Genomic DNA, 22,447 nt, shown 5'->3' with positions numbered 1-22,447 from the left:
TGGCGGGCGCCGCGATTGGCGGACACCGCGATTGGCGGGCGTCGAAGTCGCACCCCCGTGTTGTTGTCAGGTTTAGAGAGAAGATGGCGGCGGTTGTGAGGGGCATCGGGGGCGGGTTGGGTCGCAGCCTGCGGGAGCTTCGCATCCATCTGTGCCAGCGCTCCCCGGGCAGCCGCGGCGTCAGGTGAGTCGGGGCCGGGCGGCTGCTCCGCGGGCGGGCCCGGCGAGGCGGGAGCGTGAGGTACCGGCCTGCTCTCAGCCTGCCCGGTCCCAGCGGACTCAGCCACGGGGATCCATCGCTCCCCCTTCCATCCCCAGAGACTTCATCGAGCAGCACTATGTGACCCTGAAGAAGGCAAATCCCGACTTCCCCATCCTGATCCGCGAGTGCTCCGGTGTCCAGCCCAAGCTCTGGGCTCGGTACGGTAAGTGGGGGCCGCCTGCCGGCAAGCACCGCCGGGTCTGCAGCAAGTGGGGGGGTTCGGCAGTTACAGTAAGGGACATTGGCGGAGGGGGAGCGGCTGTCTGCGAGGCAAGGTGGGGACTGACTACAGAGAAGTGTGTTACAGCTGCGTGACCTGGTGGGAGGTAAAAAAGGGACCTGCGGCTCAGAAGGTGGTTTGCCAGCTTGTGGCTGCCATTTCCCACCCCGGTAGGATTCCTATACAGAAAAATGTTTCTGTTTTTAATTTGTTTTCCCTGCATTCTCAGTGAAATGCCAAGGAGGAAGCAGAAAAGCTCCTTTGTAAAGGCTTTGTTTTCTTCCTAAAGCCATCTGGGCTGGACAAAAATAGCTTAGAAACTTTCTTTCAGAGATGCAATGACTCTTTAAGCACAAGTTTCCCAGTGCGAGTGCACAGGCCAGTAGAGCCTGCTGATGTAGTGCCTGTCTCTTGTGTGTATATGACTTGCTGGGAAATATACCCCTGGGTAGGACGTGCTGTAGGAACAAGTTTTTTCAGCACGATTTTACTGAAGTGTTGGTGAGCATCTTGATGTGACCAGGCTGAAAGCCATCAGGCTGTTTTGGGATGTGGTGGTGCCCTCTGCCCAGCTGCTGCGCAGCACAAGTTAACAAAAAGAGGCAAGGAAATGTGTTGGGCTGCACTGGCTTCTCTCCAATGGAAAGGCTGAGAAAGAGAAGGTGGAAACAATAACGTGGGCACAGGGAGGCACTCTGGGGAGTGGTGGGTGTGAAAGGGTGGTGACAGGAACCTGGGCTGTGACACCAGTGATGCTTGGGAAACCTAAACCAGGGCTTTGGGTTGCCCTTGCTCTGGAAAAGGACCAAGGCACCTGCCCCCTCTCTCACCCTCTCTCTTTCCTGCAGAGTTTGGCAAGGAGAAGAGCGTGCCGCTGAACAACCTTACCGTGGATGAAGTGGCCAAGGTCTTGGAGAACATTGTGAAAAGCAAGGTGTGAAGACAGACAGTAAATATGTGTGCGCTGGAGACTTGACTGATGATCTTTAATGTAAAACATGTATCTTTTAATTTATCAATCACATAAATGCAATGTGCTTACCCTGAGCTTCGCAAGTTGGGTTTAAAGCCAAGAGGAGATGCTGGAGGGAACAGCCAATTCAGGAGGGTTTATACACCACCTCCCCATCATCAAGAGCCCATCTGCCCAGGTTGCAGCTCAGCTCTGCCCCTGCACCAAGCTCTGTGGAGGCACGAGGCAGCCTGCTGGTAGCTATGAGGTGGCAACAAGGATGGAAACACCCATATCTTGCCAAGGACCAGTGTCCCCATGCAGCCAGCATTGGTACTTACAGCTGGCGGTTAGACCCCTAACCAGCCCTTGGGAATGCAGGGCACAGGGTGAACAGTTTACTCCTCCTTGGAGTGCAGGGGGAGGGAAGAGAGGTGGTGTGGCCTAGGAGAAGGCAGACAACGTGGCATGGCAAGGACTGAAGGCGGAGGCTCCCAGGGGCTGCCCAACCATGTCCAGCAGTGCTCGTGCCCGCTCCTGGAGTTCTGGGGTGCTCTGGTGCTGCTCAAGGGCCCGGTGCCCGCCTTGCCTGACAAAGTCAGCAGCAGCCTGTGCGAGAGGTGGGGTGAGACCTGGCTGCCTGCCACCTGAGTATAGCTGCTACAGCTGATCCTGTCTGCCCAGAGCCACCACTGTACAGCCCAGGGAACGGGGCTGAAGGAATTCCCCAGAGCCCTACTAGATGCTAAATTCCCAAGCCAGGTAAATCCAGCCATGCTGATTGCTGGCTGGGAGTGCACAGGGCTTGAAGTCAGTACAACTGAATCAAAAGAATTCCCCCATAATAATCTCAAAGGGTACAAACAACCTGCCCAAAAAACAGTCATTGTCAATGAAAAGGAACTCCTCAGAGAAACAAGAAGGGTTTCCACCCTCTGCATCACACAAGTGCCCCCTTCAGGCACGTGTTTGGGTGCTGAAGAGTGGGGGGCTAGCATGGCAATGACTGAAAGCAGTATTATTTAAATAATAGTAATCATCCCCATCCACAGCTTTATGATGTCATGCCTGATTCTGGGGCAGGTACCCCCCTGCTCTTACCTCTGGCCAGTGCAGGAAGAGGAGGTGCAGCAGCTCGAGGCACTGCCCCACCACTTCAGGGTTGGGCAGTGTGAGGGTGGGCAGCAGCAGGGGCAGGGCAGGCTGCTGGTGCAGCTGCTGGCAGTAGCCTGGCCCCTTCTCTGCTATATTGCACAGAACTGTCAGGACCTGGACAGAGAAGCCGTGAGAGGGAGTGAGCAGTGAACGCTTCATTAGTGGGCAGATTCCTGACAGGCTTAGGAGGGCTCTCGAGAACTCCCCATGTTCTCCCTGGACGTCCTGCCAGCTGCTTCCCCAAAGCCATGTGCCCATCAACCAGCTGGATTTTGAATGGTCTTTAAAAGCCTTCTCCATCACCACTCGAAGGCACTGTTCATCCCTGTGCCAAGCAGATGCAGCTGTACCACCCACCCCTTGGCAAAGCATCCCTCCAGGACCCCCTAAAGCTTTAGGGTTTTCCAAAAGAAGGTGGCAGCAGCCTCCCTGGGCCTGCTGCAGCTGCTGGCAGGCCTGGCCCCAAGTGAACATCTGCCTTGGGATCCCTTTTCTGGTGGGGCAAGACTCCATCAAGGGTAAATACAGACACAGTGACTTCAGGGGAGGTGGATGGTGACTCTATCACAACATGAGACCTTCTGCCAAGCTGTTGCTACTGCCCCAAGCCAACCTCCAACTTCAGCACTGTGTGTGTGGGATTCATGCTCCTGAAAGTCCAGCTCTTCCCCCCAGACCTGGGACACAAGGCAAGGTCTTACCAACACACTGGCCATCTGGGAACATGGCAGGAGCTGCAGCAGGGCTGGGAGCAAGTCCAGGCTGAGCAGAGTGGAGCAGAAGAAGGGCTTGTCTGCTAGGGTGGGCAGAGAAGGAACGTGTCAATAAAATCAAGGTTTCTGAGGGAGGTCTCTGTAGACAAGATGCCATGAGTCTGCCAGCAATCAAGGCAGGTCCCAGCAGCAGCTCCGGCTCTGCTGACAGCCCCGCGGGACACTCACCTGTGAGGTTGTTCAGCAGCCAGAGGCACTCCTGTACGATGAACGGGTGCTGCTGGAGGAAGCACTGCAGGATGAGGAAGAGGGCGACAAGCAGGCGCTCGTCCTGGATCTGGACTTCACAGTCTGTCTCCTCCGCGAGCAGGTTGCTGAGACACCGCAGCACTGGGCAGACGAGCTGTGCCAGTGGGAAACACAGAGCCCTTTAGCCGGACCAAATCCCCACAGCAGTGCCGAGAACAGCCAGCACCCTGCCCGCGTCTTACCAGCTCCAGGCCCTCGGGAGCATCTTGGGGGATTTCAGAAGCCAGGTCGAGCAAGAGTGAGGTGAGGGCAGGCAAGGCCCCCAGTGACAGCAATGCCGCATTGGCTGTATGGCTGCAAAGGGAAGGGACAGCATGGTTGCTTTCAGCACTCAGAGAGGGGCTGTCACCTAACAATGGGGCCTGGAAATTCAGAGCAATCTCCTGAACCACCATAGGGCTTGTTTCATGTTTGAATAGCAGCTTGTTTCTGAGTTTATGAGAAAGTTTAAAAGCCAGTTTAAAAACAGATCCACTGGAATTATCTGTGTGGATCTGGAAACAACAGCCCCGATCCTTCTTTGAGTACCTACACATTTCTTTCTGCTGGGGCTGCTGAAAGAGATGGCACTGGAGCAGCCATGCCAAGGCAGACAGAGACTGTTGGCAGCAGCCAGCCTGGCCAGGTGACACTGAGCCAACCCCAGAAGCACGAGGATTCAGGGAGCTTGCCTTGGGGAGTGCAGGGGACAACTCCAGATACGGGGAGGCGATTGGGGGCGGTTTGGAGGGCTAGGAACAGCCTTCTCAGGTTTATCACCTGTTATTATCCTGTAAAGGAACTCAGTGATGCTGCAAATAGCATGTGTGTCCTCAGATACGAGAGCTGGAATGCCCAGGATGGCAGGGAAATTGCTTTCCCAAGGGAAAGGGGCAAGGGAAGGCAATCCTGGTCCCCTCACAGGACCCTGGGCCTTCATGCCTCTCTCTTTGGCTGCCCCCAGGGAACTCAAAATGAGGAGAAAAGCACGTTTACCTACAAATGATGTAGTGGAGACACCATGCAAACTCCACAGCTGCTCCTATCCCAGCCCTGAGGCCGGAGCAAACCAGTTGAAGCATGTGCTGGGGGAGAACAGAGTCCAGAACCAAGCTGGGGTCAGAACAGCAGAGTTAATGGAGGCACAGGCCAGAGCACAAGCAGGACAAACAACTGGCAGAAAGACACTAGCCCTGGCCACCAAGCAGAGAGTTGCTCTTGCCTGTACTGGGGGCCACATGCTCCAAAAACACGCCTAGAGGAGACTCTTAAGGGCTGCAGCCTCAGGCACCACTAAGGCCCAGCACAAGCTCTAGCTGTCCATGGCAGGGCCTGAGGGCACTCAGGACACCTTGGCTGGGGTCACATTTTTTGCACTGGGGGCTGTCAAGCTGATGTTTTCCTCTGCAGGAGGAATACAGCCAGAATTCCCCTGCGAGCCTTCCCTACTCAACACTGTCCTTTACTGAAATACCAGAGCTGTCTGCTCAGATGAGGCTGAGGGAAAAAAGTCAAGCCCTGCACCCTGATCTGCAACAGAACCTCCATAGTTCTGGTAGGATTCTGCTCTGAACTATTAATATCACTGGGATGAGAAAGGCGTTGCTGTCCCTGGCATGCAAATACCATGCTGGGCCCCAGGGCCCATCCTGATGCAGGGTTAAGAGGCTGTCATGGTTTAACCCCAGCCAGCAACTAAGCACCGTGCAGCCACTCACTCACTCCCCCTCCACCCAGTGGGATGGGGGAGAGAATTGTGAAAAAAAACCCCAAAAACCAGTAAAACTCGTGGGTTGAAATAAGAACAGTTTCATAGAACAGAAAGGAAAAAAATAATAACAATAATGAAATGACAATAATAATAAAAAAATTGGAACATACAGACCAAGTGATGCACAATGCAATTGCTCACCACTCGCCGACCACTGCCCAGTTAGTTCCCAAGCAGCGATCCGCCCCCAGGCCAACTCCCCCCAGTTTATATACTGGGCATGACATCACATGGTATGGAATACCCCTTTGGGCAGTTTGCGTCAGGTGCCCTGGCTGTGTCCTCTCCCAACTTCTTGTGCCCCTCCAGCCTTCTTGCTGGCTGGGCATGAGAAGCTGAAAAATCCTTGTCTTAGTATAAACACTACTTAGCAACAACTGAAAATATCAGTGTGTTATCAACATTCTTCTCATACTGAATCCAAAACATAACACTATACCAGCTACTAGAAAGAAAATTAACTCTATCCCAGCCGAAACCAGGACAGAGGCTTGGACTCACGGTATGATCTCTGTGGGGGCTTCCTTGGCTTGGAGGAGCTGTGAGAGGACGTAGCCCAGACCTTCCAGCACAGCCTCATGCGGGGACTGCAATCAAACAGAACAAAGCTAATCCTGCATGACACAGCCAGGGGATCCCTGGGTGCCAGCTGCCCTGCTGGTGAGAGGGCGATACCTCTTTTTCACACCAAACCAAGCAGGTGATCCGTGCAGTCTCTCCATGCTGGAGAAAAGGGGGCATAGCAGGGGACCGGGGGTGACAGAGCAATCTGTGGCCACACCGAAGCTGAGCTGTTCCCCCTCCCCACACTCAACATGGGCTGCAGCTGTAGGGATCCAGGAACCCAAACACAGCAGCAGTGCTGCTTTGAGCATTCAGATCTGCAAACGACAGCCCTGCTCACTGTGTTGGTCTCATATGCCTGCTGGACCCAAGACGTGCAGAGGGGAGAAGCCTCCAGCTCCCCATGTTACAGACTGGTTATCGGCAAGCCGCAGTTACGGATGTGAGACATTCAGCTGCAGAAGAGCACAGGGTGGTGACCTGAGGCCCAAAAATGGAGTGCAGGAGAGCCCATGAGAGACCCTCACCTGCAGGGGAACAGCCCTCTGCAGAGGGGTCTCTGCCTGTGGCCACAGCTGGAAGGAGGGCTGGTAACTCCGTACCATCAGCCAGCATCTCAAGGGCATAAGAAAAGACGTCTTTCTGGGGCAGGGCAGGGGAAGAGTGTGACTGAGCTATTTCACCCACCTGGATGCAGGATGCCAGCACTGGAATGATGCCCTGAGGCAGAAGCTGCTTCCTCACAGCTTTGCTTTCTACTACGAGGTTCCCCAGCGTGTACAAACACAGCTCCTGAAACATGCCCAAGAGAGCAAGTTACCTCCTCTGCACTCCACAGGGGGACTGTGGCCAGCCAGCAAGGCCTCTAGGTCCCTGCACCCTGGGACTAGGGCACACACTTCCCCTGAGCAGGGCAGAAGCTGTCTTCAGAGGGGTAAACACAGATAGATACTGCTGGATTCTCCAGCTACCCCATTCCCAGCTGTATCAGCTTCAATTTATTCTTTTTCTATCTGGCTCAGGTCAGGATCTGATCACTTCTACTTTGGAGGTTTTTTGGGCTTCTAATTATTGCTACAACATTTCTTTGAGACACCTCTAATTCCACGGTATTCTGGAGACTGCTGGTGTGCTGCATTAAAATGCGATGATCACCTTGGGGTTGCTCCCCATCTTGGTCCTTAGCTCTGATCCTGTCTGCTTCTCAAAGGAGCACAGTGCACTGCAGAAGGCGCACTGCTCGGCAGCTGGAAAAACACATGGGTGTTCCAGAGCTACTCCAACTGTTCGCTCCTTCGCCCAGATCAAACTGCACAGCTTGGAACCACAGACGCTCTGCTCTTCCTCCCGACCTGGCCGAAAGCCTGCCTGCTTGTTGCAGGAAGGTAAGCTGACAAAGTAGCTGTTCCTGCATCCCAGGCTGCTGCTGCCCATCTCTTTCACTTTTCCAAGATCTTTTAAAACACCTAAACTGGCCCGCATCTTGTATTTCTGCTTTACCCGCCACACAGACACCAAGGTACCTCCCGTCCAGGTCCAGCCTGCATCAAGAGGCCAGACCACGTGTCTGATGATGGAGTCCAACTGCCACAGCCTGCAGTTCCTGCTTCCCTAAACAGAGCTTGGAGCTCAAGAGGAGGAACCCACTGCAAGTGGGGCAAACCACTGCATCCTGGGCTGTGACAGGAGGATTTGCCTGGCCCAGATAAGGCTTGGGACCATTAAGAGCAGCCTGCAGCTACCCGGAAGGAGGTGCAAACACAATGGATCCAAACTCCTCTTGGTGTTGGGACAGGCCACAGTGTAGGGGGTCTCCATATTTCCAAGACTTGGCCAGACAAAGCCTTGCTGCCCTGGGCTAGCACCGGGGACAGTCCTGCTCCAAGGGGAAGGCTGGACTAGAGACTTCCAGAGGGCCCCTTCCCACCAGCACTCCTATGTGAGCCATGTTAGGCTAAGGCTGGCCAAAAGAGGTCAACACCCAGCCGCTACCAAAAGCTTAGCAGGTGCCAGAGCCCCAGCAAACGTAAGCACGGATCTTACCGTGAACTCAATGCTGTGTCCTGAGAGGTAGGTGAGGAGATAGGAGGTCACTGGCAGACATGCCTCAGCCACAGCAGGGTCACTGGAGTGGGAGAGCTCGTGGAGACAGCGGGCTGCCTCCATCTGCATGTCAGCCAGGCTGCTGGTGAAGAGCCCGATGAGTGTCCGGATGCTGCCGTCCAGCCTGGTGGAACCCAAAGGGTGTTGTCACCTCCTGCCTTCTACCCTTGGCCACACACTAACTCACCCACACAACAACCGGGACAAAGAGCCACTCTGGACATGCCCTTGGTACCAGCCATGCAGTGCCAGACCTGGGCTGACCTGACAAACTTCTGCTGAGTCTCCTTGTTCTGCAGAGCCCAGCGGAGACGGGTGAGTGATCTTTTCCTGTCTTCTGAAGCCCTCTGCACGCCTCTGAGCAGCTCAAGAACCTATCCGAAAATTAAAAGATGGGTGAATTTCAAGCAGTGCCAGGGTTAAGATTTCATCCCGTTAATCCTGGAGGCAGAGAAACGCAGGGCGCAAAGATGGTCACAAAGAACCTTACTGTTTCCCACCATGTCTGGCAGTGACTTAGAAAACACTCCCAAACCCACCTCTGCCCAGGCTCCTCCACATGCCTAGAGGATGGGGAAGACCCCAGGGACCCCCATCACCACGGAGAACGTCATGCTCTTCACCTCATCCTCTGAGAGAGGGTCCGGCACGATCTCTGCTCCATCCTGTCCACCCTCCTCTGCTGCGGTGTCCTCCCGCAGAAGCCGCTTGCTGACCAGCTGCTCCTGCCGCCGGGCTTTCCTGAGAGCTGTGATCGAATCGGTCCCCGTCACCACCTGCCTAGGTCAAGATGCTTTTCCATCCCACCAAAGAGCCTCATCCCTTTTAACAGGGAGAAACTGCCAGTTCCTTCTTGTGCGAGCCAGGGAGAGACACACGAGACCGTGACTGCACTCAGACCTTGCATGCCACAGGGCTGCGGGGTTGGGCACTCACTCATCAACGGGCAAAGCCACGGCTGGGCAAACCGGCATGAAAGCAGGACAGAGGCGTGAGGACCATAGTGGTCGCACTGGGAGGGACCCAAGGCTGGTTTTACATAGGCGAGACCTTGGAAAACCCAAACTGCAGGGAGGTGGTTGAGGAAATGGGGCATCCAGGGCAGAAAACTCACGTGGATTAAAAAAAAGAAACCAACACTGTAAAATGCTACCCTGAGTGGGTAGGGTGCCCGCAGATGCCAACCATCCTGTGCACCCCCAGACGGGGCGGGGGGGCCGGGGGTCTGTTTGGGTCCCGCTGTGGGGCAGAGCCGGCGGCCGTGGGGACTCCCACCAGCGGCCCCCGTCACCCACGGCGGGGGGGGCCAAACCCGCCCGGGCCCCTCCGGCCCCGAGACCTCGGCCCAGGGCCCGGCCCCGTCCTGCCGCGCTGCCCCCTCCCCGGTCCCGGTCCCGGTCCGGACCTGCCTCTCGCTCTCGCCGCCGGGCCCGCAGCTCCTCCGCGCCGCTGCCGCTGGGCCCGGCGCCGCGCCGCCGCCGGCCCCACATGGCGGCGGAGGGAGGAGGAGGAGGAGGGGGAGGAGGGGGAGGAGGAGGAGGCCGGGCCGGGGCGGGGAGAAAGGCGGGCAGGGCAGCGGGGAGGAGGCCGGGCGGAGCCGGGCCGGATCCCGGAGGTGTCGCCGGGCAGCCTCGGGAAGGGGGGCCGGGGCCCCGCTCTTCCCCCAGAGGGCGCGGCCGCCGGGGCCCGCCCGGAGCCCGGGGAGCCCCGGGGCCCGAGGCCCAGTCCCCCCCTTCGCCTGCCCAGCTCCCAGCCCGGCAGGACCAGGATCGGCCCTTCCCGGGGCAGGGGCTCTGCTGGGGCACCGTCCTGCTGCTGCGGCTTCAGGAGGGAGCTTGGGCGGCCCCGCTGCGGGGGGGAGCGCATGGTGACCCTCTTCGGTGCGGTCAGCGGTCACGGCACTGGCTCCGGGGACGGGGCACAGGGCCTGCATGCGGGGACATGGACACGAGTGTGCACAGCGTGGGGGGGGGGAACAGAGGATGAAGCCCTCCTGCCTTGCAGGGCTGAAACCAGCCAGCCTCTGGGCTCAGGCACGGTTTCTGTCCCCACAGGGCTGGAGTGCATCTTTGTTGAAGCCCAAAAAAGCCCAGAGACTCACCAGAAACATCAGACAACAGGGTCTCGGTGTCCTGGTATCTTCCACGGTGGTGATGAGAACAAGAAAGTTGTCACACAAAAGGTGCTTCCAAAACCACATGTCTTTGAAGCGGGGTGTGGCTGGCCACCGAGGAGATAGAAGAGCTCGTTTTTCCCCAGAAAGGCATTTGGGGGAATTTGCAGCTGGTGGCCAGGAATGAGCAATTAAAAGGTACCAGGCCCAGAGAGAGCTGCTGACCTCACCAAAAGGAGTAGTGAGGAGAACTCAGAAAGGCTGCTGTGATTTTTCCACGATGCATACAGCAGCAGTTTTGTGTAACCCGAGGATGGAGAAGAGGAATCATAGAATGGCTGAACCCCTCTACACAAGAAATTGCTCAAGGAAAGGCAGCAAAGCAGTGCAGCGCTCCACTCGAGATGCCAGGAATAAGAAAATGAGCTGCAGTAGATGTAACAACCAAAAGGAGACTTTCCCTTCACCCACCCAGCAGCAGAGTGCATGGGACAGGCAGCTCCGGCCCCAGCTGTTGTCGCACTGATAGTGTCTCTCTGTAATGCCGTGTTAACAGCAAACTGGGAATTGCATCTTCTAGCTGTGCAGTTTTGTTGCCTTTCTGAAACCAACACAGGCAGAGAAATCCCCAGGGAAGAAAAAATCCCTGACAGATCTTTCCAAATGCCTGGTGGTCTCTGCTCGCTGATGGAGAGCGTTAACATCTTGGTGCAGGGACAACCACCAGCTGCCAAAGGAGCATGGGGCAAGTGATTTGAGTTCCTTGGCCAAGCCTAGTAGCTATCTTGCCAAGGAAGCTGAGCTTGGGTGAAGAAGTGCCCTTTGCAGCATTGGGCTGTGCACACAGCAGATGGGAATTTGTCCTGTCCCCACCCTACATGGGACACAGCCATCTGGGGATGGTCTGGATACTGGGTATGATAGTCCTGTACCCTTCTACATTGCCTTGTGCAGGGTGCTCAGCAGCCGGTGGGCTCCAAGGCACATCAAGACCAGAGCATCTGGAAGCAAAGGTGTGTTTGAACTGGCACCGAGAGTGCATTTAGGGCACCTTGACTGCACTCTCTTCCCTCATCCTTCCTAGGAAAGTAAGCAGAATTGACACTCAGACCAAAATCCTTCCCAGCCCATGGCCGTGGGCAGCCGCAAGAGTCCCTTGCTGCAGGGAAGCGAAGCAGAAGTGAATTGGGTGGCTGCTGCGTGGAGCGTTGCTTCCTGTGGCACAGCCAGCCCTGTCCTGCTTAGGAAGTCACGCAGCAGGAGCAAGGGCAGTGCCCGGGAGCCTGCCTCGAGGTCCCCATCAGCCCCGAACACGTGGATCTAAACACAGCCAGGACAGGCTGCGGAAGCACCAACGGCAGCTGGAAGACACCTGCAGGCACTGAGGTCTCATCCGGCTGGAGGCAGAGGAGGTTCAGGCGCCGGAGACAGCCAAGCACTAGCAGAGCCTTTGGCACCTAAGCCGTAGGTTTGGCAGCAGCTAGAGGAAGCAGCCGTGGGGCAAGGAAACGTTTCGGTGTGAGTTGCCTGGTGAGTCACTGGACAACCCCACCCCGCTTCGTGCTGCCCCCCCCCCCGCAGTGAGGGAGACTTCACCTAAGTGCTGGAGGAGAGCTTCTCCCCGGGAGGGTGGTGCAGCCCCCGCGACAGCACAGAGACCTCCAACCTGGGAGATTTTTGAGACGCAGCCAGAAAAAGCTGTGGCTGATCCGGGCTAGTGCTGGCAACAGACCTGCTGGAAGCAGGAGGTTGGACTGGAGACCCCCAAAGACTCCTCGACACTGCCCTGTCTGGGTGCTCAGGTAGAGCTAAGTCAGCACATTCTTAGGAGCCTTTAATCTTTGCTTGCTGCTTTTCTGCGATCTGTTTTATAAGACTTTCCCGTCAGCTGGACAGCAAAACAATACTTGCTGCTGACAGATGCATACAGACCCTCAGAAATTATTTTCTACCACCCTCTTGGAGGCTGGTAATGAATCAAATCTCTGAGTGAGAAAAAGGAAAATATGAAGTCCTCTGTTGCAATTTCCTGCCCCAGATTACAGAGTGCACCATGCAGAGAAATAAACAGAGCTGTGGCTCTCCCATCCTGCGGTCAGACTGATATAGCTGGCTTCACTGTCTGTAACTCAACATTTCTAGTTTCTCCTGATCCGTGAGATTTCCTGGTTGCTTAGGAATGGGAGTCTGCAGCAAAGCAGCCCAGGCCAGAAAGCGCAGAGCCCGGTAGCTGCTGCCTCAGGAGGAGCCACCCTGCTTCGCTGAAACCCTGCTTTTGGGGTGGGGTGAGACCACTGCCACCGGTGCTGGTGGGGTGTGCTGGACCCACACAAAGGGCAGTGGGGACGAGGGCAGCACCGTCTGCCTGAGGGGCGGCTCTCTGGGGCCGAACCTGCCCAAGCCAGCCCTCCAGTTGGCTGGATCTGAACGGTCTCCTCAGCTGTCACAAGAGTGCTGCCTTTCACCATTGCTCTCCTCGTTTCTAGGTTGTTCACCATGAACGTGGCTGCTCTCCTCCTCCTGGGGCTGGGGCTGTTGGAGGCAGAAGGCAGGTGTTTCTTCAATCGCACTCAGGAGCACTGTGTGTGCTATAACCTGTCCCAGGAAAGCGTAAGCAGCATCATCCAGTGCCTCCCAGCCTCTGTTGTGGAGTTTTTGGGGGGAGAGCTGGAGAGATACGTAGCCTTCCCAATCAGCAACCTGGACCCCTCTGCCATTGAAATGCTGGGCTCCCTTGTCATCAGGAAAATAATTTTTGGTGATCTCCTGGTCCCTGAGATACTCCTTGCCCGAGTCCTGAGGCTCTTCTCCTACACCCAGGTGCAGGAGCTGGTGTTTGAGCGCTGCATTTTCAAGGGGAGAGGCAACTGGGATGAAATGGCCCGCCAGGACTTGCCCATATTGTCCCTGCACTTCCACAACGTGACATCTGCCCCGCTGACAGGCCGTGAGCAGGACTTCTCTAGTCTAAGCAGCTGGCTGGAGACCCTGCAGGAGCTGGCTGTCACTGGCTCCCATGTCACCAACCTGCCCTGTGGCATCGGAAGGGTGTTCAGGGCTCTGCGCTCCCTGGACATGGCACAAAACAGTGTTGGGGATGAGAGCTTGATGCTTGCCTTCTGCAAGGGGGCTTTCCCTCAGCTTCAGGTACTGAGTCTGCAACGCAACAACCTGACATCCTACCACAGCGTGTGTGAAAGCGTGCAGCTGCTGCCTGAGCTCCAGCATCTAGATCTCAGCCAGAACAAGCTCATGGCAGACCTGTCCTCCTCCTGCCAGTGGCCAGCATCCCTCCGAATTTTTAACTTGTCCGACACTGGCTTGGATAAAGTCCTCACACCTCTGCCTCCCAGTCTAGAAGTGTTGGACATGGGCTGCAACCACCTCCATACTGTAGACATCTCCCTTAGCTCCCTGAAGAAGCTCTTCCTGAGCCAAAACATGCTGCAGGCTTCTCCCTCCATCAGGAATTGCCCCATGTTGGAGACCCTCCACCTAGACAACAACTTGATCACAGAGCTGCCATGGGATGAGGTGAAGCTCCTGGGGCGCCTGTGGGATGTGGCTGCAGCTGGCAACCCCTACAACTGCTCGTGCTCTGGGGCCGGGGGGCTCCAGGCGCTGGCGGGTATGGGGCACCTTGGGCAGGGCTGGCCCCAGGACTACATGTGTCACTCCCCACCTCAGTACCAGGGCAGGCTGGTGAGGGACGTGCCGGTCTCAGTGCTGCAGTGTAACAGTGCTGCAGTGATTGCCCCTGTCTGCGTTGCCCTCGCCCTGCTTGGGGTAGCCGGGGCCATCTGCCTGGTCAGATCCAGGCCTGGGCTCACGCGGCCCTGCCGCAGAGTGTGAAGGGGATGTGTGACCGTTCCCACCAGTGCTTCCACACAGGGGCTCAGCCCCAGGGGCTGCAAGGCCAGGATCTCTGTGGGAAGACTCACAGGACCCCCAAGTTCTGGTGAGGGGCTGTCTTGATGTCCCCATTCCAGGCTCCCCTGTGGAGCAGGACTGTCCCCAGCATTATCCCACAGTGGCTGTAGCTCTGCCTGTCCAAGTTTTAGGGAAACCCCCAAGCAAAGCTCCTTGCCTTGCTTTGTCCCAGGGCTGCATCCTCCCAGAGGGGTTTTCCTTATGGCCAGCTCTAACTCCCCAAGCCCCAACAGGCACCCATTGGCCCTGTGATATCATCTGCCCTGAACAAGAGATGTTCAGCTCCATCATATTTGCACCACTGCAGGTGGTGCTCAGATGCCCCAAGCCTCACTGGGGTCTGGTGGTCTCCACCCAGAGCCCCCCCCTGCCCCTCCTTGTAGCCCTGTGCCCCCCAGCCCAGCTGTTCTTGCAGCCCCCATGGCCCCTTTGCTGATCCTCCACCTCTCCTTACCTGGGGCTATGGCTGGGCATGGCTGTGAGGATACCTGGGTTGTGAGGATGTCTGCTTAACTGCTATTTAGTGTAAGAGAAAAACCACAAAAGGCAGGAGAATTAATAAATTAAACACCCCTATACACAAACACTAACAAGTGGGAGGTAACACAGACAGCAACCAAGACCTGAGCTCTCAAGGCACTGGTGGACAAACCCCTCAAGTGTGACCTTGAAGAGGTTCACTCAGAAACTTTTTAACTGGTAGGAAGAAAACGGGTTTATTCTGGGTTCTGGGTTATTCAGAAAATGTCGCATAGGAAAGAGAAAATTGATTATGGGATACTGAGGGAGACTGGGGGAATGCAAAACTTACTGGGGAATGTTTATGGAAAGCATTAAAGGGAGGGTCGTGGTGGGTGGGTAGGGAAGGAACAAGCATGGGAAAATGGGGATGGGGAAGAAGGGGGCTGGTGGTAGGTAGGCCACACTTGCCTGGCAAAGCCCTGTGCTTTGTCCCCATGGTCTGTCCTGCCTTCTCATTAAAATCCATTCCTGGGTATTTTCTATGTCACCTCACTCTCTATTCTGTTTGTGCACGTGTGTGATCTGTGAGCAAACACAGGCTGGGACTAGCCGGTGGGTGGGAAACCAGAGTGTGGAAAGACCCAAGGCTGGAGCTGGAGAGTGGCTAAACAGGGCCTTGGGTCCAGCCATGGATCTGTGATGGATTTGGGGTCTGTTGTGTGTTTGAGGGCACATGGGTGTGCACCTGCCTGTGGGTTGAGGGTGGGGGTGTGGGGTTGTGCCACCAGCCCATATCACCCCTGAGCAGCTGGAGAGGAGGGATGGGGCTGTGCTGCCTGTGTGCTTGTGTTCATGGGAGCACCGTTGGTGGTTAGATGGGTGCAGGCAAAGGCACTGCTCAGCTTGTGTTGACCCGTGTGGATGTGTGTACACCACATGCCTGCATTTGCATCTTGGAGATTGGTGCTCAGCCTTGCTACTTGCTGGACCTGGGAATAGGGAGCAGCAGCCGCTGTCTAATGAATAAGGAAGGAGAAATCCCTGTGTCCCAGAACCCTAGGATTTGCTTTCCCTTAGCAGCACCCACGTGAAGCACAACCCCACCCCTTGCTCTGCTCCTGATGGAGCCCCAGGTGCTGCTTGCTCCATTTGCAATGATGGCTCATGTCCAGCCTAGCATCACCCTCACGCCTGAAGACATTTGGGGAGGCAGGGGCTCAGGGAAGCAGGGGCAGTGTTGTAATCTCATTCTATAGGGGGAATGGTGGCAGACGGAGGGACGCGTGTGCATCTCCTCATTGTGCCTGGTCCTGTCCAAATGCAAGGGACAGGGGCTGTCCTGGGACCTCTCTTCTGTCTCCCTCAGTCTGCATTTCCACAGACCACAAAGATCCTCCGCGTCAGCATTTCCTTCTGTGCTTGCTTGGTATGACTGATCTCCAATAAATGTGATTCTGTGGTTTGTGGTTGCTTCTCGTGTCTAGAAAACCTTCATGATAGTCCAAGGTCCCCCATCTCCTGTCCCCGGCTTGCAAAGATGTCCCTCTTGGAGCCAGGAGCATGCCAATGGTGCGAGTGGGTCCAGGTGCCCACTTGCGTCCCATGGTCCCGCTGACTCCTTGCCCAGCAGGGCTCAGCCTCCAGAACATGGTGCCTCTGGGTTGGGCCTGGCTCTGCCCGGCTCTGCCCACACAACTGTGCCTGACATCCATTAATAATGCAAGGGAACAGGATCGTCCCGTGTAACCCCATCCCCTGTCCTGTCTGAAACAGCAGCTCAAGGGCTGCTGCTGCTGAGCTGGCCATGGACGCCAGGAAGGTGAGTGCCATCATGGGGGACATCACAAGGTGGTTTGGAGGGATCTGTCCCCTGCCTTCAGTGCAGCATGGCTGGGCGCTGCCCAGCTTCCCAGGGGCTCATCCAGTTCCTGGCAGGTGCTGGGTGCGCGGAGCTGGACCTGTCTCATTCCCCCTCCGTCCTGTGTCCCAGCAGGCTGAGCAGGATATCTGCGTACGAACAGCCGTGGGACTCCACCAGGCAGAAGGTAGAGCTGGGGCTCAGGACACCTGCAGCGTCCCAGTGCCTTCAGCCCAAACCCCCATGTCAGGGAGCCGGGCTGGGGCAGAGCCACAGCTGTGGTGGCACTGGGACCACTGGCCATGCTGGTGGGCCTGGCCTGGGCAGTGGTGATGGGGAGGGGGTGTCCTCCCCACCCTGGTGGCTCTGAGCACCGTGGTCGTAGCAGGAGGGCTCTGGAATGATGTGAAGCCCTGCAATGTGGCCCCAGGCTGCGGGGTGGAGGGAACAGAGCTGGTGTGGAGGGGACAGAGCTGGGGTAGGTGGGGATGACACCCCTGCCCCCCCTGCACCACCCCACGCTCACTGTTTTCAGGGCCGGGGGAAAGCTGGGTGGCCAGCAGTGAAGACCCCCTGCAGCTTCTCTTCGCTGGGAAGGAGGTGCAGGTGAGAGTGACAGGGACATGGGCATCAAGGGGACAAGAGTCCCTGGGGAACCAGACAGGAGCAGGGGGCTCTGTCCCAGCTACCTGCCATGCTTGGGACCCTGATGGGTGCTGAGGTCTTGGGCTGATCCTGCCCTACACCTCTATGGGCCCCTCTCTTGTGAGGGGCTCCTGGGGATTACTAGATTTCAGGGGAAGGGAGGGGGGTCTCCCCCCACCCCTGCCTGTGCGAGGCTCTCTAAGCCACCCCTGCCATCTCCATCTCACTGTGCCCAGTCCCTCCTTTACCCTGCACTGATCATACTGGGATGGGGGAAAGCTAAACATTATCACCCTCCCTCCCTTGTGCCAGGACAGCTTCTTGACTATCAATGATGTCTTCCACTTGGATGCAGGACAGGTATCCTTCTTCTGCACCCCTGTCCCCAGCCAGATAAGCCAGGGACATGCTGGCCCAAGCTGTGGGCTGGGGCACCCAGCTGTGGTCCCGGGGGCACTGGGCACCTCTGCCAGCTCCTCAGGTGTACAGGCAGTGCTGGGGACCTGGGGCTTGGTCCTATGTGTGGGTCTGCTGGTGTTTCTCACCCCTTCCCCATTTCCTCTTGGGTGCTGTGCCATGGCTGCCATGCTGTCTATGCCTTACTGCCCGTGTCGTGCTCTCTCTGGTGTGCTGTGCACCACTGTGCCATGCCATCTGTGCTGTGTCATGCCATGTATGCTGTGCATCTATGCTGTGCCATCCATACTGGGCTATCTGTGCTGTGCTACCCATGTCATACCATCAGTCTTGTGCTGGGCCCGATCCATGCCAATGCCCTCTGTGCTGGCCATCTGCACTGTGCTGTCCATGCCAGACCATGCTGGCTGTGCCATGCTGGCTGTGCCATGCCATCCCTACTCTGCTGGCTACATCTCTCCTCCCAGGAGAAGGTCCTGGAGTTGGCAAGACCACAGCTGGCTCTAGTTCCCTTTGGCTACAGCATGTCCCTTCTGCTGTGGGACCCCCATGGCCCTGGGACCCAGCTACCCTTCCAGAGCATCATCTGGCAGGTGAGGGCACAGGGCATGGCAGGGGAGAGGCGACAGTGCAACTGCACAGTGCTGGGCTCCTGGGTTGTCCAGCTGACCCCGGTCCTGCTGGCATGGGTGTGAGACCCAGCCACGGGTGCCAAGAACCAATGGCTCCCAGCTTGACCAGCTTGTCCCCAGGTGATTGACACCATCTTCCAAGAACTGGAGGCTTTGGGGGGCGATGCACAGAGCCTGAAAACTGTCAGCCTGGTCCAGGTAGGGTAGGAGCAGGACTGGCCACAATGCTCTGGGGTGGGGGTTCCCCTTCCCTCTCTGCAACTGGCCAGACCCTGCTGTGCCAAGGGGCATATATTGCCCCAGTACTGGAATCCAGTCCCCTATGCTGGAGGGTGACCAGGGGCTGGAGACCTTTGGATCCCAGGTTTTCTCACCTCTTCGCAGGACTTCCCAGGCATGGGAAGCCTTGGCTGCCCACGGGGTGTCTCCCAGGCTCCAGCAGCATGGTGGGAACAGAGGAGCCCTCTAACACCTTCCTGCCCACCTCATGGCTGGGCTTTTCCTGCCAGCTACTGCTCCCTGTGGCCTGAAGGTCTCTCTGGTGTGTCCTTGGTTGGCACAAGAGCAATGCCAGCTCCTGCCACTGGGCTGGGCCCTGCTCTTTGGCTCCGGGATGCTGCCAGGGACTTGGCAATCTCCACACAGGACTTGGACATTCCCAGGACTCTGCATTTCCCTGGCCCCTGGGAGTGACCCTGAGATCTCTCCCTTCTCAGCCTTACCTGTGCATGGTCACGAACAGCCTGCATCCACAGTGAGTGTGGGATGCCAGCAGCCCCCTCTTTCTGCCCCTCTGCCTAACGCAGCCCCATTCCAGGTCTGCGCCCATGACAAAGCCTGGGACCTGCTCCGTCCTAACGGCCGAGCCCTGCAAGTGATGGATGTTGCACCCCTGGGCCTGTAGGTACCTGATGCTCCATGGTCGGGCAGGTACTCCTGGGGGGCTGGTACCCCAACATCAAGCGTGGGGCTGGGCAGGGAGCATGGTGCCCAGCCAGAGGATGGCCAGGGGTATCCCTCACGGAACCCAGGCATGCAGGAGGTGGGTGGACATGGCCGTCCTCACTCACTCTTGTCTCCCTCTGCTTCCAGGATTGTGGAGGAGGCAACAGAAATTGCCGTGCCCGATGCCCAAGCTGCCATCAGCGTCTACATGTGGGGGCTGGGTGCCATCCCAGCACTGTTCCAGGGGTGTGCACAACAGCCCCCCGCAGATGGGTGCTCAGCCATGCAGGGGTGAGGGATTCGGCAGATATCCCACAGGGTCGGGAAGGATTGGGCCACGGGGCACTGGGGCTGGCTCCGGCCACTGCTACAGCCCCACTCCTGCGCTGGCCTCTCCCTAGTGCCGGCAGCCTCTTCACTCTCATCGTGGAGCGGGAGCTGGAGGGCGGCAGGCACCAGCGCTCGGCCCTCAGGATCCTGGCACCTGGTGGGGCCATTGGGCCCTGCCCCAAGCCGTATGTACTGCAGCTGCACCTCTGCACTGGGGCTAAGCCACGTCCCCTCTGGCACCCCCGTGGTGCCTGCTGCGGGGTTGGGGGGGGAGGGTTGGTACCCGGAGGTGAAGCAGGAGGGACCCTGACACACCAGCAGAAGCCCACGGCTGGGACCCAAGGGGGTGCCACCACCTCCTGCGGACGTGGGCTTTTTCCCAGAGCGGCCAACCCATCCTTGGGCTGCCAAGGGTCGGGGCTCAGCCTGCCCGATGCGTGGGTCCCACCCTCATCCCTCTCCTGGGGTGTCTCTCGCCCCACATTCAGGGCACCGGCTGCCAGCCACCCTCTGCCTGACACTGGCTGCTTGCCCTGGATCGTTGAGCGGATGCTGGAGGGGAACAGCCTGACATTCCTGCTGCTGTGTGTCACGCTGCCAGGTAGCCCCTCGGACTGGGATGCTGCTTTGGGGTGCCCCCTCCCTCAAGTTTTCCCCCATCCCGCCTCACACCTGGCACTTGGTCCCTGGGCACTGCCTGGGGATACCCGCCACTGTCGGAAGCTGGACACCAGCTTTACTCATCCCCATCAGCCCCAGCCCTGGGCCACGCACTGGGACGTCCCCGTGTTGGTGGACCCCCATGGCCCCTGCCCAGGGCTTGCTGCTCTCCCAGACACCTCCAGAGAAGAGATGCTGGCAGCCCTGCAGCTGGCCAAGCGGGTGAAGGGGCTGGCCAAGACGATCTCAGCCACATTCTGGGACCCTGTGCAAGAGGTCGCGGCACGTCGGAGGGAGATCCGAGGGCTGCGGATGGAGCTGCTGGCTGGAGCTGGCCTCTCTGAGCAGAAGATAGCTGTGGCCCAGCTGCGGAGAGCCCTGCGGGAGCTGCAGGTTGGGGAATGCCCCTGGCCACCAGATGGGACCAGGATGGCACCAATACCCCTCCAGTTGGATGAGGTCCAGGCTCCATCCTGGTGTCAAGACCCTTGTCTGGCACTGAGGGCAGGGGCTGGGCGCTGCCTGCTGGGGGGGGGGGGGGGGAGACAGTGGGGGTGGGATGTATCTCTGGAGCTTTGCCATGCCTGGAGGTCTCCAGCACCCCAGCAAGGACCCCCAGCCCCTTTTTCCAGGTGCTGAAGAGCCAAGGGTGGGAGAAGAAGCAGGCAGCGGCCGAGGTGCTCAGGACAAGTCAGATGCATCAGCCCAGTGCCAAGGTGGGCACAGGTCAGGCTGCGGCCCCCCATCCAGGGACAACCCAGGTGCAGGAGAAGCCCTGAATCTTGGCTGCGTCCCCATAACATCTCCTCCTGCTCCCACAGGACTGGGTCTCCACAGGAAATACAGCACTGGGCGAGCAGCCTGGGACCCAAACGCCTCTGACCAGTGCCAGCCTGGAGCCAGCAAGTCAGGAGCGTGGGGACAGGCACACACCCCACGCCTGGGTGGCTGACATGTGGGCACGGAGCGTCACTTTACATGGTGGGAAAAAGCTTCGCTCGGGCTGGAAGAGGCCTCAGTCCTTCATTTAAACTGCTTTCTTCAGCCACAGCATGTCACGATCATTCTCCTTCTCTTTCCCCACCCAGGACTGGGTGTCAGTGAGAGCAGCCGGGAAGGGGAGAACCAAGCCCCGGTGGGCGCAGGGCAGGGTCTGCCGGAGGAGCCCTCACCAAGCGAAGCACCGCAGCCGTGGCCAATGACCAGGGGTGACACAGTGAGTGGGACCCCACTGGGTCCCTGCCTGCTGCTCCTGGGAAGGAGCAGTGCCCAGGGCCCGCAGCCCTCTGCACCAGCAGCACTGGGTCCCCCAGATGCTGTCCAAGCCTGCTCTGCCCTCTGCCAGGCAGGGAGCCAGCGCCAGCCATGCCCATCCCTGGAGGTCCAGTACGCCCTGGCCAAGGCGCAGAGGCAGCGGCTGCGAGCTCAGCACTGCCTGCTCCTCCAGCGAGAGCCTGGGGATGGGGCAGTGCCAGGCCAGGAGGCGAGCAGAGAGGTGGGCACCAGGCTCTCCTTCCCTGGCACTGCTCTCCCACAGCAGGGTAGCCCCAGGGAGAAAAGACACCCCAGAGCTGCCCTGTCCCCCACAGTGGGATGCAGCTCGCTGGCAAAAGGAGGTGGCCATGCTGGGCCTGAGCCTGGAGGCAGCACGGAGGGAGCGGGAGGCAGCTGAGTGGGACCTGGAGGCCTTGCTGCAGAGCCACCGGCAGGAGCTGCAGGCCTGCAGACAGCACCTGCTGCAGGTTGGCAGGGAGGGCTGGGGACGCACTTTCAGGCTGCCAGGGCTGTGCCAGGTAGCCCCAGGCATCCCTGCAGGTGCTTCAGGACCAGCAGCGCCTGGCAGAGGAGCAGAGGGAAGCCCTGGACCATAGGCACCGGGTGCTGCTGCAGGAGGTGCTCTGGGACGCCGTGGAGCTTGCCGCACACAATCAGCAGTTGCGGGACACCAGATGGCTGGGCTCGGCTGATGCCGCCACACAGACACCCTGAGCCAGCATCCCAGAGTGGTGGGGACAGCTGCCCTGGCAGGCAGGCAGGACAGGGTACCTGCAGACTCCTGCCACCTCAACCCCCCCCTCCCTGGAACGAGCCACCAGCCCAGATGTCAGGCGACCGGCCAGCTCCAGCTGCAGCCATTCCACAGGGCAAGGCCTCCTGTCCTGCCTGCTGAGAGCTGCTCCCTGAAGAAACCTGGCCCCAGGGAGGGTGCTTCCTGGCAGAAGCGAGGGAGCGCTTCACCCCTCTGCCCCCAAGGGAAAAACCCTGCTCTGCTGCTGGGCACCTGCCTGCAGGAGTGTAGGCTCAGGCACAGCCCTGCAACAGGAGCAGAGCGGGCACGGTGAGAAGGCTGGTGGCTCCCCAGCTGCTGCCATGTGGAATAAAGTGTTGCCGTTCACCAATGAGTGTTGTCAGGCTCAGACATGCCCC

The 22,447-nt window shown here is 58.3% G+C and overlaps 5 protein-coding genes across 8 annotated transcripts; 4 read left to right on the top strand and 1 right to left on the bottom strand.

Annotated features, from left to right (window-relative positions):
- The first annotated feature begins 9 nt into the window (after positions 1 to 9).
- On the top strand, positions 10 to 1,529 carry NDUFA2 (NADH:ubiquinone oxidoreductase subunit A2). The gene is made up of 3 exons (XM_069772783.1): positions 10 to 184; positions 319 to 425; positions 1,331 to 1,529. The coding sequence occupies exons 1-3, from the start codon at positions 84 to 86 to the stop codon at positions 1,420 to 1,422; spliced, it is 300 nt and encodes a 99-aa protein (XP_069628884.1). The 5' UTR covers positions 10 to 83; the 3' UTR covers positions 1,423 to 1,529.
- On the bottom strand, positions 1,443 to 9,557 carry TMCO6 (transmembrane and coiled-coil domains 6). 3 transcript variants are annotated; one of them, XM_069772778.1, is made up of 12 exons: positions 9,434 to 9,557; positions 8,652 to 8,776; positions 8,293 to 8,402; positions 7,969 to 8,152; positions 6,613 to 6,717; positions 5,863 to 5,948; positions 4,587 to 4,703; positions 3,794 to 3,905; positions 3,531 to 3,705; positions 3,291 to 3,385; positions 2,536 to 2,703; positions 1,443 to 2,043 (listed from the first exon to the last, which is right to left on the bottom strand). In XM_069772778.1, the coding sequence occupies exons 1-12, from the start codon at positions 9,516 to 9,518 to the stop codon at positions 1,879 to 1,881; spliced, it is 1,527 nt and encodes a 508-aa protein (XP_069628879.1). In that variant the 5' UTR covers positions 9,519 to 9,557; the 3' UTR covers positions 1,443 to 1,878. The 3 variants fall into 3 exon arrangements, with proteins under 3 accessions (XP_069628879.1, XP_069628881.1, XP_069628882.1); XM_069772780.1 differs by having other exon boundaries at positions 3,291 to 3,382; XM_069772781.1 differs by lacking the exon at positions 4,587 to 4,703.
- Positions 9,558 to 10,696: 1,139 nt separating this feature from the next.
- Positions 10,697 to 15,068, top strand: CD14 (CD14 molecule). Its single transcript, XM_009913602.2, has 2 exons — positions 10,697 to 11,671; positions 12,628 to 15,068. The coding sequence occupies exon 2, from the start codon at positions 12,638 to 12,640 to the stop codon at positions 13,991 to 13,993; it is 1,356 nt and encodes a 451-aa protein (XP_009911904.2). The 5' UTR covers positions 10,697 to 11,671; positions 12,628 to 12,637; the 3' UTR covers positions 13,994 to 15,068.
- Positions 15,069 to 18,750: 3,682 nt separating this feature from the next.
- On the top strand, positions 18,751 to 21,051 carry LOC138682244 (uncharacterized). The gene is made up of 7 exons (XM_069772270.1): positions 18,751 to 18,985; positions 19,178 to 19,321; positions 19,432 to 19,545; positions 19,849 to 19,961; positions 20,196 to 20,524; positions 20,653 to 20,736; positions 20,842 to 21,051. Exons 1-7 carry the CDS (start codon positions 18,963 to 18,965, stop codon positions 21,049 to 21,051), a joined length of 1,017 nt encoding a protein of 338 aa, XP_069628371.1. The 5' UTR covers positions 18,751 to 18,962.
- LOC138682403 (coiled-coil domain-containing protein 88B-like) lies at positions 20,520 to 22,385 on the top strand. 2 transcript variants are annotated; one of them, XM_069773152.1, is made up of 5 exons: positions 20,520 to 20,736; positions 20,842 to 21,236; positions 21,366 to 21,515; positions 21,610 to 21,762; positions 21,836 to 22,385. In XM_069773152.1, the coding sequence occupies exons 2-5, from the start codon at positions 21,219 to 21,221 to the stop codon at positions 22,007 to 22,009; spliced, it is 495 nt and encodes a 164-aa protein (XP_069629253.1). In that variant the 5' UTR covers positions 20,520 to 20,736; positions 20,842 to 21,218; the 3' UTR covers positions 22,010 to 22,385. The 2 variants fall into 2 exon arrangements, with proteins under 2 accessions (XP_069629253.1, XP_069629254.1); XM_069773153.1 differs by having other exon boundaries at positions 20,520 to 20,746.
- Positions 22,386 to 22,447: the final 62 nt, after the last annotated feature.

This window comes from Haliaeetus albicilla, chromosome 27 (genome assembly GCF_947461875.1).
Source record: "Haliaeetus albicilla chromosome 27, bHalAlb1.1, whole genome shotgun sequence".
NCBI lineage: Eukaryota > Metazoa > Chordata > Aves > Accipitriformes > Accipitridae > Haliaeetus > Haliaeetus albicilla.
The sequence above is the reverse complement of the archived record's forward strand: the minus strand, read 5'-3'. Positions and strand labels throughout refer to the sequence as shown.